The sequence below is a fragment of the Trichosurus vulpecula genome, chromosome 2 (assembly GCF_011100635.1).
Source record: "Trichosurus vulpecula isolate mTriVul1 chromosome 2, mTriVul1.pri, whole genome shotgun sequence".
NCBI lineage: Eukaryota > Metazoa > Chordata > Mammalia > Diprotodontia > Phalangeridae > Trichosurus > Trichosurus vulpecula.
In genome coordinates this window covers 283,631,899-283,652,397 of record NC_050574.1, presented here as the reverse complement: position 1 = coordinate 283,652,397, position 20,499 = coordinate 283,631,899, and the positions used below count along the sequence as shown (strand labels likewise).

At 34.6% G+C, this 20,499-nt stretch overlaps 1 protein-coding gene across 1 annotated transcript in view; it reads right to left on the bottom strand.

Moving 5' to 3' along the window:
- Positions 1–20,499, bottom strand: part of LRP1B (LDL receptor related protein 1B) — a 2,306,513-nt gene that overhangs the window by 788,164 nt on the left and 1,497,850 nt on the right. Inside the window, exons 28-29 of the mRNA XM_036744555.1 lie at positions 2,987–3,118; positions 1,398–1,625 (exon numbers count right to left, since the gene is read on the bottom strand). Of these exons, the coding sequence (XP_036600450.1) occupies positions 1,398–1,625; positions 2,987–3,118 (360 nt within the window). The remainder of the gene's footprint in view (positions 1–1,397; positions 1,626–2,986; positions 3,119–20,499) is intronic.

Below are 20,499 nucleotides of genomic sequence, written 5' to 3'. Positions count from 1 at the left end.
TCTGACACACACAAGCTGTGTAACCCTTGTGTAACCCTGATATTCTTGCAGTTCTCTAAGATTAGGAGTTATATTGCAGGAGTGGAAGGAATTCTCCCAACAACAAAATCTCACTTTCTTGAAAGCATAGATATGTTGTACACTTATGTGAGTAGCTCTTTTCCCCTTCCAAATTAAAAAAAGGTAAGTGTCTATAAAGTTTAGGGAGCTAGGAAATGAAGACATCAATATTTATTGCTGTATTCTCTTGTTTTGCCTAACACAATGCCTGATATATAGTAAGTATGCAATATGGGTTTATTACTGACTACATGAAAGTATGAAGGAATGCATGGAAGCCTGATCAACCTCAAAGCCATAGTGGTAATCCAGTACCTAGACAGATCATGCTAATTCTGTGAGACCTTTCACCTCACAATTCAATAGAATGCCATTGTATCTCAGTTCCCTAAACTTAAATGAGTTTATGCCAGTCCACTCACTGAAGTGAATTACTCATGTGGACTGGGTCTTTAGGAGATTCTTCCTCTACAGAGGTTCTTCAGGAATTTTCATCTTCTATAAAACTCCCAGGGTTGCTTTGAGGATCAAATGATTTAGCGCAGTACCTAGCACATATAAATGTTAGCTGTTGTTGTTATTAACAATAAACAGTAAGCTAGAGTGAGACTGGAGGAAATGGTTTTCATCAACTTCTTCCTCTTCTACTCTCCATGAGTACAATACTGACTAACCTGTGTAGAGAGGGAGGAGTGAATGCAGAGCTGGGGAAAGAAGGGGATTAGAAAATCAGAGCTCTCTTAATTCAGAAGGACCCAAATGGTAAGGAGGTGCCTTTTGAAATTTCTACTTCTGAATCCTTAAATCCTTCTTGTTATGACTGATGTGATATTTATAATTGTAACTTTAATGTCCAATATATGATTTAAATCCCTCACTGCTTAATGGAGAATTTAAAAATCTCCCATTTTGATCATAAATATGAGAACAAGTGTCATGGGAGAGTGTTGGATTTTGAGTTCCAGGGCCTGCATTCAAATGCTGGTTCTCTTATTTTTTCCTTTTGGGACTTCAGGCTAGTAACTGCTCCTCTATGTCCCTCCTCATTTTCGCCATCTCTAAAATAGGAGAGTTGGACTAGATAACCCCTTCAAACTCTAAATCAATGATTCTATTAACTTTCTATTAGCAATGGGGCAGTGGTGAGTAAATATATATCTTGGAAATTTGTAACAACTAAGATTGGAGCTACAAATATAAACAACTATAAATAGGTATCGTCAGCCCAAAATGGAGTGACAAACATAAATGTGAAGCATCAAAACTTAAAATGATTACAAACATGTATCTAGATGTAGCACCAACTGCTTTGTGGCAGTGATTCTTTAAGTATTTACCTCTTGAGATAACAGTTTCTAACCCAGTTCCATTAATAAAAGCGCGTTTGATGGTTTGTGTTTTTATATCTGTCCAGTACAAACGTTCCTCTGAGGCATCAAAGTCTATCACAGTGACATCATCTATATCTGGGACAGTAAAGGCTGTGATGAAGTTAAAATATGGATTGTCTATATCCACTCCTCTTATTTCTGAACGTCTTGCATAAAGAAGAAATTTTTTCATTTCTGGAAAAGAAAAGAAGAAATCAGGTATTTTTTACTTGTAAGGTTGACTAGGTTCAAATATCCTTGGAAAGCCTATTTTCACATGATTGATTAACATGTGTTTTTTAATTACTGAAAGCAATGATTAATATAAAATGGGGAATATGATTCTCATAACTTACTCATATTTAATTAACTCTTCACTGAAATAAACTTGTAAACCTAGAATTTTTATTTTTCTTCTTCTAGTATGAGTTCAAACTATATCAAATGCATATGCAAATAACAAACACATATCTCAAAATATATAAGCTTTAAAAATGTCAAATTTCTAAATTTGTTCTTCGTATGATATCATAATTGAGTTTTATTTTTAAACTGAATGGAATTTGAAGAATCTAAGAAATCATTTCTCATACCATCACTGAATTACAATGAGCTCATAAGTTACTTAGGAAATCACATTTGGTTGCAGTTTTCTAAAACTAAGCTTCAAAAGGCTGCATTTACTTTCAAAATCGTAACTCCTTATCCTATAAACATTAATGAAAAGAATTTTCATCATATTGAATTTATAGGTACCTTCCTTTCAATGAATTGGAACAATATGAATAGGAAGAAGCTTTGCTAATATTTCATTCTTTTTTGTTCTTTAGATTAATTAAGATGTATTATTACTAGCATATTATTCGTGTATCGTTTCATTTCAATGAGAGACTTAAAACTATAAAAATCATAAAATATGCGACTAAGACACTGTGTTAAGCTTTGGAAGCCTTTGTCTCTCCCCCCCCCCACCTTTTTTTTAAAGACATGAAGTTACAAATATATTTTTCATTATTAAAAATAAGACTATTATAACTGCTTTCATAAATTTTATATAAATGTGCTGTTTAAAGTCTGTTTTACATCTTGCAAAGTTATATATTGTACCCTATTTTCCCTCTAAATTGTTAATTCCCCTACTAAAATGATGCAAAAATGACTTTGGGTGAAGTGCAGGCAGAGATTAAAGCTTTTAAACACTTCTTTGTTATGCAGGCTACCTGCATCATCATTTTCTGATGATCCACTTTACACTTATAAATCTCACTGTTTCCCAGAGATAAATTCTGCTAACACACCAAAAGCAAAAGTAACAGAAAACATGAATAAGGTAATAAACAGCAGCGTGCCCTGTATTGCATATTTTAAAGTGTCTGCCAATCTTTCTGAAAGTAGATGAATCATCAACATTGCTAGGAAATAGAAGTGTCTCAAATATTTTCAAGGATGGTAAATCCTCGCCTGCCTCAGTCAGTGTAAAAATCTGAACATTTATACAATCTAGAACAATTTAATTTGCATTTCTGAAGGACCCTGAAGAACTTGAAGAACCTTACCATAGCATGTCTTCTTGTCTGGGGACAGTTTCATCAGGTGGGGGCAAGCACAAGCAGCACTCCTATTATGATTGATCAGACACATATGCGAGCATGGGCCTTTGCCATCATTAGCTGCACACGGATTGGGAGCTGTAATTACACAGTGAAATATTAACAGTAAAGAGGAAAGAATATATTAGGCCACCTCTGAGGTTGACAGGGGTTATTCGCTTAATGATTCAAAGTGAATTTTACTCTATAGTTCCCATTAGGAGGGTGATGAATAGGATAATAATAGAAAATCATATACAGTGATCATATTAATAAAAACATTTTGCCTTACCAAAGATCTAACACACTGGGCCAACTCTTTCTGTTACCACTGAGATAAATGGCAAGTGTCATAGTGCCCTAGAAACACTAAGTATCCCATGAGTTTTTAAAAAGGATTATTTATTCAATTTGGAGAACAGGAGGAATTCCAGATAAGCATAATTACTGAAGTTAGAATGCAATTACCTTAGGTATAATGTGACCTAGGCATAAGGAATGGTGGCAAGGGCTGTGTTTTAAAGGTTTCTGAAAAAGCAGCACATATGTTCATGTTCCCTAAGTAATCCAATCCAGCATCAAAAACCTTGACATTCAGAAACTTGTTCCTCAAACACTGGGGTAGTTTCTTCTCAGCTATACTAACCAACTTTTTTTTTTTTAATTTGAGTGAACCTAGAAAAGAAATATCTTTTTTATTGTCACTCATATGCCAATCTTCTCTGCACTAGATGATCTGATCCCAATGCCATAGTGAGCTACATTACAGAAAATTCATCCTATTAGATTTCATTCCAGGAAAGCATGACTATTCATATTGATTCTTCATACTATTTTGAATTCTAAGCACATCTTCTAGAGAACAAGCAAATACTTCCCATCTTGACGTTAGTTTTGAAATCTAGTTTTCTTTATCGTTGTTTTCTTTTTCTTTTTGAGAATAAGAAGTGAATCAGAATTACTGGAATTATAGTATTAGATGTTATTATATAAAGAGTCCTTAGTGCACCTTACTCTTTCCTTAGATTGTGGGATGCATATATTACAGTAGACAGAAAAGAGAAAAGCGGCCAACACTTGCAATAAGTTGATAAGTTTTCCGCTAATAGTCTTTTTTTGTCTTTTGATTCGTGTGTAAATTGGATTTAAGTGAGGCACAGTTGCACAAAGTCCTCGGCCTCACTCTCTCTTCCAGAGTCATCACAGTCCAGTGGCAGGACAGAATCAAGACAACTAGTGATGGCTCAAGATGCAGTGGATGACCTTGGCATTTTTGATGTTTAACTAAGCTCTAAATGCTCCACAGTGTCTGCTTCACCTGCCTTCATGGCTGTTGGAGCAAACTGTTCTCATCTGCCCATTCCACCTGGGGAAGTCTTCAAATGCTTGGGGTAGGAACCCATCCTAATTCACCAATGGTTTTGAGATCCCTTGGTTACCTTCAACTTGGTTCAGCCTGTCTGACAAAAGGATTTGTGGCCACTGTGCATGCCACAGCTTCTTGGAGCCACAGGTGAGAGGTGGGTGGAATAGGTGGACCCCAAAAGGTGGAAAGCAGCCCTGACTAGGGTTCAGAAGCCATCACATCAGGGGTACTAGTCCTCCCTGAATACACCTTACACTCTGCTAATAGCTAGGCCCTATTTAAAAATAAACTTTAGCTCATAGTGACAGACAATCAAACATACAAATGGTTCTTTAAAAAAAGAGAATTAAGGGTAATAGCTGGCAATATTCAACATGGTGTTTGGCTTTTAAAACTTTGCCATGATTTTATTTTATGACTAAAATGTTTATGTTGTCTAGATAATTTTTTAAAGATGTTCACAACAAAATATGGGAAACTATGAAACGTTAACTATAAAGAACATACAGAGGTTTTCATTTACAGCTTAGCTAAAGGAAAAATTTAATATTATACATTTTCAACACTCCAAGTTTCATGCTGTCTTTTTGAAGTGGAATATCTTCAAAGATATCCACTCTTCAGAAACTATACTGCCCAAATGAAAAGTTTAAAATGTTTCTTTAACCTTAGTCATTCATGATGTAGATCTGAGATTTACACAAAGAGTAGAATTCTAGTTGGTGTCTTCATCTGAGAAAACATTTCTGTTTTCCTGAGCAGCCAGGGTCTCAAGTTCCAGAACATTTTTAAACTAATGGTACAAAGTTACTTTTTTTCTTGAGAAGGCCTAAAGCATAAAAGATCTTAAAAAAAACACTAATATTATTTTCCCCAGATAATAGATGACAGCAATGAATAATTAGTCATGCATTTTCACATGGGAAATAAAAAATAAAGTTGCATTTATGTCTTTGATGAAAAAGCCAAAAGGAATCCAAAGACTTAGAAACAACTCATTCTCCTAAGGAAATCAATTAAAGGGGAATAAAACATTTTGCAAATTTATTTGACACAGTCAGGAAGGAGAAATGGGGAACATGATGTTCCTCTTGACAAATAATTAAAAATCAAAGGAAAAAATAGTTGAAAATAAGTTCATACAGTGTTCGGGGTGGGGTGTATGCATTGCAAATATAAAAGATATTTACTTTAAGGAGTTCAATGTGTCCTTATGTATATATGTATATAAATAAGCTTAACAGTTAAGAAAAAAAATTAAACATGAAAAAGAGCATAAAATCTCACCCCAATTCCTCAATCTTTAATTAAGAAGCCCCAAATAAATTAGCAAACAGCAAAAAAGTGAAGAAAATGCTTTGGTTCTGTATGTCCTACTTCCCTCAATTAAATTGAACTAACATTTATTAAGTTTCATTTTGTACCCTTTTCTTTTCTTTGTCTAGTTGAAAGGCAACTTGGGGTTTAGTACAGAAGTATCAAGATCTAGCAAAACTCCCTAGTGTGACAATACCAGATTAAATTATAATTGGGAAATGTTGATCAAAATAAAAATACCATACAATATAATGTTAATTTGTTAACATAAGGGCAGTATGAATCCCTTTTATTTGAGTTTGACCCCACCAATCTAGTCCAATTTCCTAATTTTGCAGAGGAGGAAAATGAAGCCTCAAGAGATTAAGTGACTTATTCACAATGCAATTGGAATCTGTGTCCTTTGACCTTAGATTTGGGGGTTTTTCCCCTGTACTACACACAGTTTTAGATGATAGGGTGAAAAGGTCATTTGCCGTTATGTTTAAAGATCTGTGTTATCAATTAAATGACAGACTTCATCTTTCAAGTGGCTGAAGCAACAGCTATAACTCATTTGATTGCATATATTGTTGAAACTGATATGAGGGACAAATTGTTGCTTTGGAAATCTATTGATGGCAATGGCTCATCAAAAGAAAATGTCAGTATAAATGATAGATTTATTTATTTATTGTAGTGAAGAGTATATAGTACTCTTCAGCACCTTCCTATTTTCTCCTTGAGATAATATTCATGACATACATAGAGGAGACTTCTGGGCGATTTAAAAACTTTGACACCACCTCTTCCTTTTAATTTCTTGTTCTAAAACCATCATTTCCTACGTAGTTTATGCTGTTCTAGGTTTCCATCTTCACACTTTCCATACTTCATATACATGTTAGTTTGAATTATATATTAACTTAATTTGGATTATCTTCTTAATTTCTTCATAGAATTTATCTTTTTAATAAAAGGGGTATGAATCTCTTTTGTAACAGAAGGTGGTGTATAAGGGACAATTATTTTCAATGTTTGCTTAAGCTCATCATAATAAGATGAACAAATGCCCCTGCAACATATGTATATACACACACACACATAAATACATATACATATACATACACACAAACACACACATTCTATATCTATCACTTATTTATCTGTCTATCTATCTATCTATCTATCTATGTATCTATCTATCTATCTATCTATCTATCATCTTTCTATCTGTCTGCCTGTATGTATACATAGTAAATCTGCTCCATCAAGTTCTTTATTAACATCTCTAAAGAAAGCTTATGAGGCATCTTTCCTTTAGCTGTTACTTCTTATATCCTGGTTTCTCAGAAGAAAAAAAAATTATATTAAGCTAAAGAACAATGGAAAGCTGCGTGGTGAGCATAATAGTTGGCATTTATGTTTAGTGCTTTAAGGTATGTAAAGCACTTTATGTGTGTTATCTCATTTGGTTCTCACAACAACCCTGTGAGGTAGGTACTATTATTATCTTCATTTTGCAGGTGAGTAAATTGAGGCAGAGAGCAGTTAAGTGGTTTCCTTTGTGCTAGGAAGCTAGTGATCCTTAGGACTTCTAGACCTTTCTGTATGTCTTGTAGTTGAACTCTAATTATGTGTGTTGTCTCCTCAAATTAGATTGGAGAACACTCAAGCTAGTCATGGAGAGCAGAGACTATTTTTTTTCCTATTTGCATCTCCAGCACTTAGCGTGGCACTTGGTACATAGTAAGCAAGCACTTACTAAGTGCTTTATCATTGCATGCATTCATTAATGTCTCCCCCAGTGAACAGCACAGGCTTGGCATAGCAGAGCTTCTTAATAAATATCTGTTAAGTGACAAATGCACTGGTGCTTTTGAGCTGCTTGTTCTTTGTGTATCAAAATACTCATGTTTGTCAAATTCATAATAAAAACAAAATTTTAAAAAATATTCTAAGGGATATTTCTTTCTATTCTCTTAAGATCATCAACACATAACAGAACTATTCCAAATCTTTCTATTTAGACTTCCTCTATGAACCCTGATAATAGGGTTCTGAGAAGGTATGTGTATCATCTTCTCCTATTAGAATGTAGGAAGTTTATCCTTGCTTAGTTTCTTATAGTTATTTTATGTTTCTTTTGAGTCGTGTGTTTCAGAGTTTTTATGTAGCTCTGGTGTTTTTTAATCAGAAATGTTTAAAAATCCTCTATTTCATTGAAATGAAATGAAATTAAAATTCTTCCCTCACTTCACCCTACCCACATAGGATTGTACTCAGTTTTGCTAAATAAGTTGTTTTTACTTGTAAACATATCCTTTGCCTTCTGGAATTTCATACTCCAAGTGTTCCACTCCTTCATATTGGTAGCTACTAAGTCTTTTGTGATCCTGACTCTGATTACTCAGTATTGTATTCTTTCTTTCTAGCTGTTTATAGTATTTGAAGAATTAAATTTAACTATAATGTTCATAGGAGTTTTAATTAGGGGGTTTCTTTCAGGATTCTTTCTGTTTTCACTATGCTCTCTGGTTCTAAGACATTTGGGTAGTTTTCCTTTAAAAATTACGTTTTAGATCTTCCCCCCTCCCACCTTTTTTGATCATGACTTTTAGTTAGTCCAATATTTCTTGTATTTAACTCTCCTTGATAGTTTTCCAAATCAGTTGTTTTTGCTATGGTATACCTTCCATCTTCCACCTTTTCTTTTGACTTTGAATATTTCCTGTCTCATGAAATCATAATCTTGGGTGGATTCACTTTTGCACCTCTTACCAAGGGTGGGGAACCTGCAGGCTCGAGGCCACATATGGTTTTCTAAGTCCTCAAGAGAAGCCTTTGACTGAATCCAAACTTCACAGAACAAATGCCACTAATAAAAGGATTTGTTCTGTAAAACCTGGACTCAGTCAAAAGGCCTTGCCCAAGGACCTAGAAGGCCACATGTGGCCTCAATGCTTTAGGTTTCCCACTTCTGTCTTAGACCAAGCTGTTAATTCCTTTTTCAATTTCCTTAGCTCTAATTTCTTTTCCATTTTCCCCTGCTAGTAAACTCATTTATTAAAAAAAAATTAACTCTCTAAAGCACAAAGAAAATTCTTATCTTCCAGGAATTCTAGTTGATTTGTGCCCAAGCTGTGTTTCTCTTTGAGGTTTTGCTTGTAGATGTTTTGGAGTCACTATCTTCTTCTAAATTTCTATCTTATACTTCCATGTCACCATAACAGCTTTTTTATGGTGGGATTCATTGGTTTTCTTCTAGCCTATTTCCTGACTTTGCAGTTTATGTTAAAACCAGGCTCTGCACACTTCTGGAAGGGATGTTTGGATTATACTTATGTCCTCTTGGGTCTTTCTGCTGCTTTGGATGGGTTTTGACTGTTGTCTTATTCCAGGATCTCAGGGACACCTCCTGAGCTAGGCATGTACAAACTTTTAGTGCTCCCAAAGTCTGGTTACAGTCTTCCTGACCTGTGCTGTGCAAGTTCCTGATCTGGGTTTGGGTCGGAGAAACTATAGTCTTGCCTCTCTTAGGTAGTTGCAGTAGACTGGTCCTGGATTCAGCCACTTTCAGCTAACTGGAAAGTTCTACAAGTTCAGTGTCAGAACTGCAGTCTTCTCTTTGGTCTTGGATACCTGCCTTGGTTATTCCACTGTATACTTCAGACTGGACTGGGAGTTGGAACTGAGTCACCATTCTGCTCCTGGGGGTCAGAGCAGTTAGCTCCTGCTTGCTTCTGAACTTTCTCCATGCTCAGTACACAGACTAGTGACTCCTCATCCTTGGACTCCACCTTTAGACACAGGACCATTTGTTAACCCAACCTGGGTCTATGGCCTAGAACTGGATAGTGAATAACAGAGATGCTGTTGGCTCGTCTTCATGCACCATGCATGAGGTTAGATGCCTTTGTGCAGATATAGATCTTTTTTTGAAACCAACCTCTACCACTTAATAGTTGGTTGACATTAGGCAAGTTACTTCATGACTTTGACTAATTTTTTCCTCCTCTGTAAAATGGGTATGATAATTGTTGTACTACCTACCTCACAGGATGATTGCGGGAATAAAAATAAGATAGTATTACAATTACAAATGACAGGTGCTGCTGCTGCCGATAATGGAAAAGTCTGTGCTTAGGTTTGGAAAGGGAAGAGAGATTAACTAGTACAACTCAAATAAATGGTTCTAGACACTATCTGAACTCAATGCTATTGCCAGGGTTTGCTCTTGAACTAGTATGTTTTCCGGAGGTGGGGTGGACAAATGGGTACTAGAATAGCAAAATAATGAACTATGACAGAAACAGACACTCATAGAACAGTTCATAGGATGGTGACACCTAGGAGGAGACCCCAGACAAATATTACAGGAATTGCCATGCCCCCTAGCCTCCCCTGTGTCTCTCCTTCTACATTCCCATCCCCATTAGTGCACTGCTCCTTCCTTTGAATCACCAAAACACTTCAGGCCTCACTCTATTCCAATACCAATCCCCAATGCTACCTCCAGCTGCCAAACGCCATCCATCTTACTGATTTCTGGCAATCCTAGATAGCTCTGCAAAACTTTCCTTGATCACGTCCCTCCTTGGTTTAGAGGGAACTTTCCTGGGCTGCAAATAATGACAGCTTTAGACTTATATGTCTACAAGTCTGACAACACCCTGCCTCCAGGCAGAGGACATAGAAATCACTTTGTAAATTACGATATTATATAAACATGTAATATATTCTTAAGCTTTTCTGCATAAGGCCCTGGGTCAAGTGCCATGAGGGAAGCAAAGAAAAGAAAGACCTGGTCCCTGCCTTCATGAAACATGTATGTTAATAACTACACATTAAGGTATAATATGAAAGTGCAATGAATTGTGCAAAGTATTATGGGAAATCAGAGAAGGAAGGAATCATTTCTAGCTGAAAGAACAGGAATGATATTTGAATTGGGCCTTGATATAGGGTAAGAATTGAATAGATGGACCTGGTGGATGGCAAATGTAGCGGAGGGAACAGTGTGAATAAAAGCATATAGATGAGAAAATTATTGAGTATTGGGGAAAAATAACTCTGACTGAAGCCAAAAGTAGGTAAAGGGGATTTATGCTTGGAAATTTGGTGTAGGCCAAATTTTAGTGGGCTAATAGTGAGACAAAATAATTTAGAATTTATTTAGTATATAATAGCTAACCATGAAATATTTTTGATCAAGGAGGTAACGTGACTAGAGCCTTAAGAAGATTAAAATTTGACATGTGTGTAGCTTGAATAGAAGCAGGGATAGCCTAGACAGGGAGAGCAGTGAGACAGTGATGTGATTGCAGTGGTTTGGGCAAGAGACAATGAGAACCTGAGTCATAGTGTTGGCAGTGGAGATTTAGGGCAAGAAATAGATTTAAGGGATATTAAAGAGTCACAACTTCTAAGCTTTGTTGACAGATTGGATGTTAAGAGGAATGAAGAGGAGAGGCATTAAATTCTGAGATTTACACCTTATTTGGCTAGGAAGATGGTGTCAAAAATAAGGGTTTTAGGCAGAGGGGCAGATTTTATCTTCTGCTATTGCTCTCATTGGATCCAGACAGATACCTGAGGGTGGAAGAGAGTTTGTGAGGTCTACTTCAATCAAGGCAATGTGCCCAACACTGCCCTCCTAGGTGCGTATCAAAGCACCAATGTGTATATCCATGATACAAAGAATTCTTGAAGAAAAAAATCAGATATTTGACACATCTGCTCTAAACATCTGTATGATTGATTCAATTTACTTGTGTGTTTTGGCATCATGGAGGTATAAATCTCTCTACATGACCTACAGAAAATGTTTAGTTATATTAGACTTAACAGCTTTATGATTCTTACTGATACAGTGCAGTTCAACCTTTGAATTGATATTTTTTCCAAATTATGGCATAAAAGTTATAAAAATGTTGATTTGACTGAAATTTTATTTTAGCAAGTTTTCCAGCAAATATTATTGTATTTTTTTCCTACTGTCTACATTTTGATCTTAGATGAACCAATAATTGCTTTGGGAAAAACATATGACTAAATATATAAAATACATAAATAAATATATAAAATATAAAAATATAATTTCATAGGTTACACTATTTGTATGCTAACTGAAAAATAAAGGCTTAAAATTAAAAGGATTCTTATGTTGTCTTATATAAACTTTCTTTATTTTAAATAAGTTTTTATTGATATTTTCTCTTTCTTACATCACCATGGTATTCTGTATACTACCCTCCTTGAGAACCATTCTATATAAGTTTGTGTGTGTGTGTGTGTGTGTGTGTGTGTGTGAGAGAGAGAGAGAGAGAGACAGAGAGAGACAGAGAGAGAGAGAGAGACAGAGAGAGAGAGAGAGAGAGAGAGAGAGAGAGACATATAGAGAGAGAGAGAGAGAGAGAGAGAGAGAGAGAGAGAGAGGTCACTACAACTGATATATACATCGAAAAATGTCTGAAAATATGTGCAATGTATAACACCTGTGGACTTCCCATCTCCATGAAGGAGTAGATTGGAGATATTTTCTCATATTACTTCATTTAAGTCTCACTCATATAATGTGAGAACATTGTATTGGAGCTCAAATGATGTCAAGATGAAATACAGGTCCATAAACATCAATGAAAAAGTATAACTCTTCATGCAATTGGAGCACATTTCATCTTTCACATATATAATTTTCCGTATTGTTACAAGAGCAATCAACTTTATAAAATCAAAACCCAACCCATTAAAAGGAAAGTTCTTTGCATAATTGTCTTATACCATGAAGGCAGACCATACAGTATTTCATTATTGTTGAAAATACACTAATTTTCTCACTCCAAAGCATTTTAAAGGGTGTGCAAGTAAAAAGAAGAAAGTGTAATTTTTATGAGTAATCAAAATAAAAATGATTAATTAATTGTATGACAGAAATATCCTTCTAGAAATTAATATTTGGGGGATATTAAAAGTATCCTAAATACATCAATCTCTGGTTCTCAAATTTATTCTCTGCTACAGAATTATAAAGTGATTGTATTTATGTAGAAATTAGAGCTATGGATAAGAAGCTAGCAAAAATAAAATGTTAATACTTTTTCCATTAAAAAGAAGTCTGCATGACAAATGAAATAGGAGAAAGTAAAGACATACTTAATCACTTTCTTGGTCTATGGAAACAATTTTCATTCTTCTTTAAAGTCCTTTATATTCCAAGTATGAATGGAGAAACAACCAACTGCCATGGGCAACAAATGATACGTTTGGTCTTACTCCATCTGAGTAACAATTATTAATAGACTTGTTTAATGATATGATGATGAAACAAGCATTTAAACCTGATATTTTATTATATTCTGACTATGTGTGAATAGAGTTATTTGGTTTATCAAATAAAGCAATGCAAATTTTTCTTCCATTCATAGCATCGTATTTATGTGAAACAGTTTTCTGTTATAGCTGTTATAAAGAAAAAATACTGATAACAATAGTTGAAAAGAATTATGAGCAGCAATATAATTGATGACATTATGGATAGTATTTTGTTATAAATAAGAAATTAAAAATAATTTATCAATCAATTAATTTATTATATGTTTAAGTTTTTGTGCACTAATACAGAGCTTCTTAAACTCTGTGACTGCACATGGAGTTGCAAAAAATTTGGCAACAGTAAAAAGTTTCTGAAACTGCAGTGACAAAAATTTAAAAATCAAATGTGTAATGAATCTAAAGTTTATCTGGCAGTGTTTGCCCATGTTGCATTGTAAAACTTCATTGCAGCCTTGGTTCTGAACACAAAGCAGGTACACTTTGCACTGTACATACTCTCAGGCCATGCAATGCCAACTAAAGCTATTGAAATGCGAAAACGGGTGGCAAGTAGAAAAGGTTTAAGAAGCCCTGCACTATATAATACAGTATTATAAACTTCTCATTTTATTCTCATTTTATTTATATATAAAATTTGTATTATTTGCATTGATTGTTTTATGGAAAATGGAGGCCACAATTTTTTTTTTTGGATGGGTGAAAGTGAATACACAAAGTTTGGAAACTGGCAGGCTACGGTGAATAGAAAGCAAAAATCTGCACTTCTCATTTTTTGGTTTTGGGAAATTGCTCACTTAAATAGCAAATTATTTTGATCATTTTTGATACTGGAAGACCTCACATATGAGTTCCACTGTTTTTAACTCCTAATTCATGTTTCAAAAATAAAAATAAGTATTTACTGAGTAATATAGGCAGCAATCCACATATTTTAGCATTCACTTAAGGGAATAACATCTTCACACCTCTAATTTGAAATCCTACTGACACCTTAAACTTAACATCTAAAAGGGGCTTACTGTCTTTCTACATTGTTATTCCTGTTGACCACTATTTCCACTATATGTATAATCATTTTCCTACTCTACCAGATCAACAACCTCTAAATAATCTTTGAACTTCCTTTTCCCTAGTCCTCACATAAAACAAAATATTTTTTGTCACCTACGCTTATCATTTCCATTCATTTATTTTGTCCATTCTCTAGGTTGTCAATGCCCTACCTTTATTCCCCATCAGTTCTCATAAGAACTATTATAATAGCCTCATGACTTGACTCTTTGTCATGAGTATCTTCCAACCTTTAAAGGCTACAGGAAAAATCTTCCTATTTCATGTAAGTAGGAAGACTAAAAAAATGACTGAAGTTTCTAACAAGCCTTATTGTCTACCAAATTGAGAGGAACAATTATTAATAGGCAATTGTGGAGGAGATCCAGGCAACTAGCCTTTGGAAGATATTACAGACCTAATTTACCCCACCTAGACCATCTTAGCTTGGAAAATTCCTGCTCAGTTCTACTTAGATTTGGGTGGGGATAAATTTTCTGATTAGATTGCTTGAGGCTGGGCAATTTAAAAGTAAATGACACCCTGTTATATCCCCCAGCCCTTCATTAGAATGGTTCTACCTGTTATTGTAATCATTCTTCTCATTAATTGTTGACCAATTAGAGTTGATTGCCATCCTCAGGAATATTCACTCTTCCAAGAGCACAGAAGTTGTGAGCCCATAACCATGATTCATTTTTAGTCCAAGAGAAAAACAACCAAATCACCACTTTTATAAATAAAGTGCTAGCGTTATTAAGAAAACTATTAATTACCCAGAAACTATGTCTCTGGAACTTTTTAAACATCACAAAACACATTTCAAACTCTTTAGCCCAAATAAGGGAGATAGTAAAAAATGAATACAATGTAAAATCAAGGTGGGCATGATGACTAAGAGTCAGTAAACTTAACATTATTTCTATACATTGATTCATTATAGCATCTTTCTTTTCCTGTTGTAATCCTTTCCATCACCTTCCCTTTCCCCCAAATACTCAGCCATTCAAAAAACTACCACCAAAAATGTGGAGTTAATTTGGGCTGCGTCTCTGTAGAATGATGTTCAAGTTACATGTCTAAGTTTCCTCAAATGAAGGCAACAAGGTCTAGACTTTCACACACATACTCAAAGTAATAAGTGCCTACTAGGTATTGATAACATTTATTTTCTCACAAAGAAAAAGCAAAGGAAGCAAAGAGCTCAGAGTACTCCATTAATGTATAAGTCCCTCAAAGGAGTTAACATGAATTTATGAGTAGAAAAAGAGAACATATAACTACTCTATTGATGTAATCATCAAAACAGTTATTTTTGCTTTTGATATGATTATTTATCTTGTTTTTCTAATACTTAGCCATGCTTATATTCCTGCAATAAATTTAATTTAGTTACTATACATACATACATACATACATGTATGCATGTATGTTGCTGTGGTCTTTTTTTGCTAGTATTTTTCATATGTATATTTATTAGTGATTTTAGACTATAGTTCACTTTCTTTATCATTCTCTGGTTTAGGTATAAAAATTAAATTTATTCCCAAAAAGAGTTTGGAAGATTATTTTCTTTCTCAATTAAAAAAAATATGTTGTGTAACATAGACATTAATTTTTAATTACATGTTTAATACACTCATATACAGAATCAATCCAGTTGACTCTCCTCACCCTTTAGTAGCTCTTTTGTAGCTAGTTCAATTTAATTTTCTGAAATTGAGGTAATATTCCTAATTTACATTCTGTTCTTTCAGGTTCTCTATATTTTTTCAGATAATCTTCCACTTAAAAAAAAAACAACAACAAAACTCTCAGATTTGCTGCTATAAAACTTTGCAAAGTAGTTTTTGAAATAAAAAAAATACTTCACAATTATAACTCAAATATTCATTAATTTTTTTTTTGGTTAATTTGATTTTTCCCCCCTCTTCTATTTGGTCAGCTATAGGTTTGTTGACCTGATTATAGGATTAGCTAAAGGGTTATTGGTTGGGTTAGGCCCTCAAGAACCAGTCTTAGTGATTTTTAAAATAAATTCCATAATTTTCCGCAATCCATTTTATCTGCTTCTCTCCTATTTTCAAGATTTCCCATTTTGGGACTGATTTTGGGTTTATTTTTGTTATGATTTTTAAATTATAAATTAATTCCAATATTCATATTTTTCTAATATGTAAATGTATTTTCTCAGAGATATAATTTTTCCTCTGAGGACTGCTCTAGCTACACATCAGGATTTATGGTATTTTGCCTTAATATCATTATACTTTTTAGCATAGTTGTTAATTATTTCTATGATTTTTTCTTTGAACCAGTCATTTAGAGTGTTATTATTAAGTCTTCATTTAGGTCAATATATATTTAATTAGATATTTCTTCTATTAATCATTATTTTTGTTATAAAATGAAAAAGTATGTTTAATCTTTCATATTTTACTTTTTAAAATATTAATTTATAATTTCTAGCCATGTTCTTTCTTTTTTAATACTGCATGGTACTGAGAAATACACATGTTCTTCTATGTTCCTCTTCAAACTATTCATAAGGCAATGGAAATTCTATGTAGCAATATCAAAATTAAGAAGAAAATAGCAGAATGTCAAGTCTCATTTAAAATAACTACAAAATGTACCCCCCTCCCCAATCTGGGGATCAATTTAACAAGGCAGAATAAAGACATATAGATATCTATGCAAACTATTTTTAATTGAAAAAATACTACTTAATAATTGTGGCAACATAAACAATTCACTTCTCATGTTTTGGTCAGACCAACATAATTAAAATATCAATACATACTAATTTAATGTGCAGACGGGGGTATACTAATTAAACTATCAAGAGGTTAATTTAGAAACCTTGACAAAATAATAGCAAAATTAATCTGGAGAAACAAAAAGTTGAGAATTCCAAGTAAACTTTTTTTAATCAAATAAGAGTGAAAGGGAGATAACTCATTCAAACCCCAAATAATAACATAAAGCAATAATCATCTAACCTATTTGGCTATTTTTTTTAAAGTAGAAGAGTGGAATAGACTAAATAAGAAAGAATTACAAATAATTGCAACTAAACAAACCAATATTCAATATTATTTGGGGGAGGATTTCCCAAATTATTTACATAGCTGTTAATTATTTCTATGATTTGTTACTTGAGCCAGTAATTCAAAGTGCTTTTATTAAGTCTTCATTTAGGTCAACATATTTTGCTCACTTTCCCTGTATTAATCATTATTTTTATTATACTCAGAAAAATGTTTAGTATTCCATACTTCACTTTTTATACATTAATTTATACTTTCTCTTTGCCTGAGCACATGTTCAACACCATTAGGGAAAATTAAAAATTAATTAACCAGAAATTAAGTTTAGACCATTATTGTACACTATAGATCACAATAATCTCAATAACTATGTGACCTAAGTATTAAAGATAAAGCCATTTTTTATCTAGTGGTTTTGATTCCTCTTAAGACAAGAGACTTTGGGTGTTGTTGAATAGGACCTTCCCATAGGACCTGCTCTATCTAAATAACTCACCACAATACTGAGAAATGGTAAATCTAGGTTTCCTTGCCCCTTTCTCTGTTTTTTGGATTTGTTCTCCAAAAAGGATATGCCTTGGGAACTGTGTGGATGAGCCTCCACTTTCTCCCAAGGGTTAATGTTTTACTGGGAAATTGCCTTATCTAATTAGAAGTCTGATTCCAAAACTTTGGTACTTGGGGTTACCCACTAGACAATTTCCCCCCACCCAGCCTTGTGTTGCTCAGGAAATTTCCTTCCTCTGCCTAGAAGGCTACATTTTCTAGAAAATCACAATGCTCCTCTCCTCTACAGAGTAGCCTGGATTCAGAAATACCATCCTTGAATTATGCTTTCAGGTGATATGGGTGATGAAATGTCTGCTTCTGCCACTTGCTTCTGGAAAAATGCTACAAGTGCCCCAACTGTTGCCATCACTTGATATGGACAGTACATTTGAAGGATTTTTTTTCTCTTTGTCTGAGTAGATACAGAAGCCTTGTGTGCTTCTGCTCTAAGGTAGCCATGAACGATTCCTGGCAAGGAGGAGACAGAGTGCATGTGCAGGCTCCCTTCGGTTTGTGCAACCCCCCTCTCTCCACCCCCAACTACACAGAATATAGGTCAACTCTAATGCACATTGGTCTGTCTCCTGAACAGGGAAAAGGTGAACAGGCTTTTTTAAAAAAATGCTCACTTCATGAGAGGGGATAATATTCCAATAAGAATTTATCTTCCTGAGCTCCAGTCAGCAAATCTTGTGAGATATAGCCTAGTCACTAGAAACTAATCAAAAGTTCTCCGTATTTATTCAGAAAGTTGGTTGGTCTGTATCTACTGGGAGAGATGCCTCTCAAATACCTCCAACAAAGGCTTATACTCAGTGATCTCAATGAGTTGATAAAAGAACTCTTCAAATTCATCAGTATCACACCTAGTCAATTCTCCTTATAGCTGAATTCTTACCATATTCTAGGCCTGGTGCTAGACACCATAACAGAAATAAATAAGATACTGTTTAGCCCTCAAAGAACTTTAAATCCTAAATTAAAATGCTTAACAGTTTTTTTTAAAAGCATAAAATGCATTTATGTGCAACAATAACTACATAAATAATCAAGTATAAGGCAATGCGGCATAATGGGGCAAAAATTCACATGGGTGTGTTGGGATATTGCTCCTTAAAAGATACTGAAACCAGCCTTGATTGGTTCAAGAAAGTAAAGGCTCAGATAGCTGTTGTTGCTTCTTATCATCTGAGTAAAAAACAGCCACAAGGACCATAGCCTGTGTATTGGGAATCAAGATGGGCTTTTAGCACTTATTCAACCAAGTGCCCTTGAAGAGTTTGGCCCTTGGTTCCTTGATTAAATTAGGAGTCCTGGATGACTGCCTTGCCTCAAGGGAGAGCCTAGTTTACATAGGTTTCAGTGACATGTTTGTGACATCAGAGGCTTTTAGACCATGTGGGTTTAAGTCTCATTTTTGTGATGATTTTAGGTCATGTGGGTGAGTTGCATGTGTGACTCACCTTTGACCCTGAACAAGATATATAAAACCAGGGGTTAGTTTTCCTTTATTGGAGCTCTGAGCTGCAGCAGTAGTGACGTGTGACTCTGAGCCAGCCATTGTCGAGCTCCTGGCTGGACTCAGACGTTGGTAACTACAAATTGTATTTGGTCTGTTTATAAATGTACATTTGTAATTTGTTTGTATTTGGTCTGAAGTTCAGGGTGCTGGCTTTTTCCCCTGAACTAAGCGAATGATATTTTTATGCTGGATTAAAGTAAGTTTGTTAACCCCTTAACATTGCTTTCCTTAGTAAAGCATATCAAAAGAACCTGGGCTTCTGTGAGCTGGTTATTATTGGTTTTACACCCCCACAGCAGCTTCTAAGCAGATTGTTGAAACACCTGACACTGAAAATTGGTTAGCAGGACATAATGGACAACTTGCCCAGCTGAATCAACTTCCAGTGTCCTTGATTCATGTCTTTGCCTCATTTTATTCAAATATTAAATCTCAATGACCACACTATCACTTCCAGTCAGGCCCAGCTTATTACAATGTGAAATCTAGGCAAGGCACTGCCAATAATTGCATGTATGATCCTGGGTTGGTAAGTGGGCTATATTAAGGTGAAAAAAATTCTATCATTAAAAAGAGCACAAGAGAAGTAAAAACAAAGTGTTATAAAAGTGAGAAAAAAAATGAGATTAGTTTCAGTGAGAAGAAGCAGAAAAGACAAAATGAAGGAAGAAGTATTTGAGCAATACCTTGAAGGACAAGTAGGACTTTTACATAGAGATGGGTGTTATGGATGAGGGTTTGCCTGGAGGAAAGAAAATAATCAGGCTGCAGAGTCAGGAAACAGAACTAGGACAATAAGAACAGAAGAGACATTGTGAATGAAAAATTAACAGTATTTAGTGATAGACAATATAGAGCTTTGAGATAGGAAGGAGTGAAAAGCAAAATCTTTAACTTGCATGATATTGGAAATATAATGGGATTTGAAGTCAAAGGACCTAACTTCAAATGCCACGTATCCTTCTTACTACTTATATGACCTTTGGAAGTCATTAAATCTTTTGAGAACTAACGTCTTGGAGTTTTCAATCTCTACTTCTATGATCCTATGAGTGTGGATGGGGTGAGGGGGAACAAATAAATAAACTAAATGAGATTAAAAAGAATATTAAGCTTGAAGGAAAAGACAATAATTTGTCCTTTAGATGTGCTAAATTTGAGGACTTTGCTGTACGTCCACTTATGAGGGCTCAGAAGAGTTTGAAAAGTTCAAGAGAAAGATAAAGATAAAGCTCTGAGGATACTGAGGGACTCCCATGTTTAAAAGATGAGCCAGAGGAGAAGGTAGGGAAGGAATGGCCAGAGAAGTACT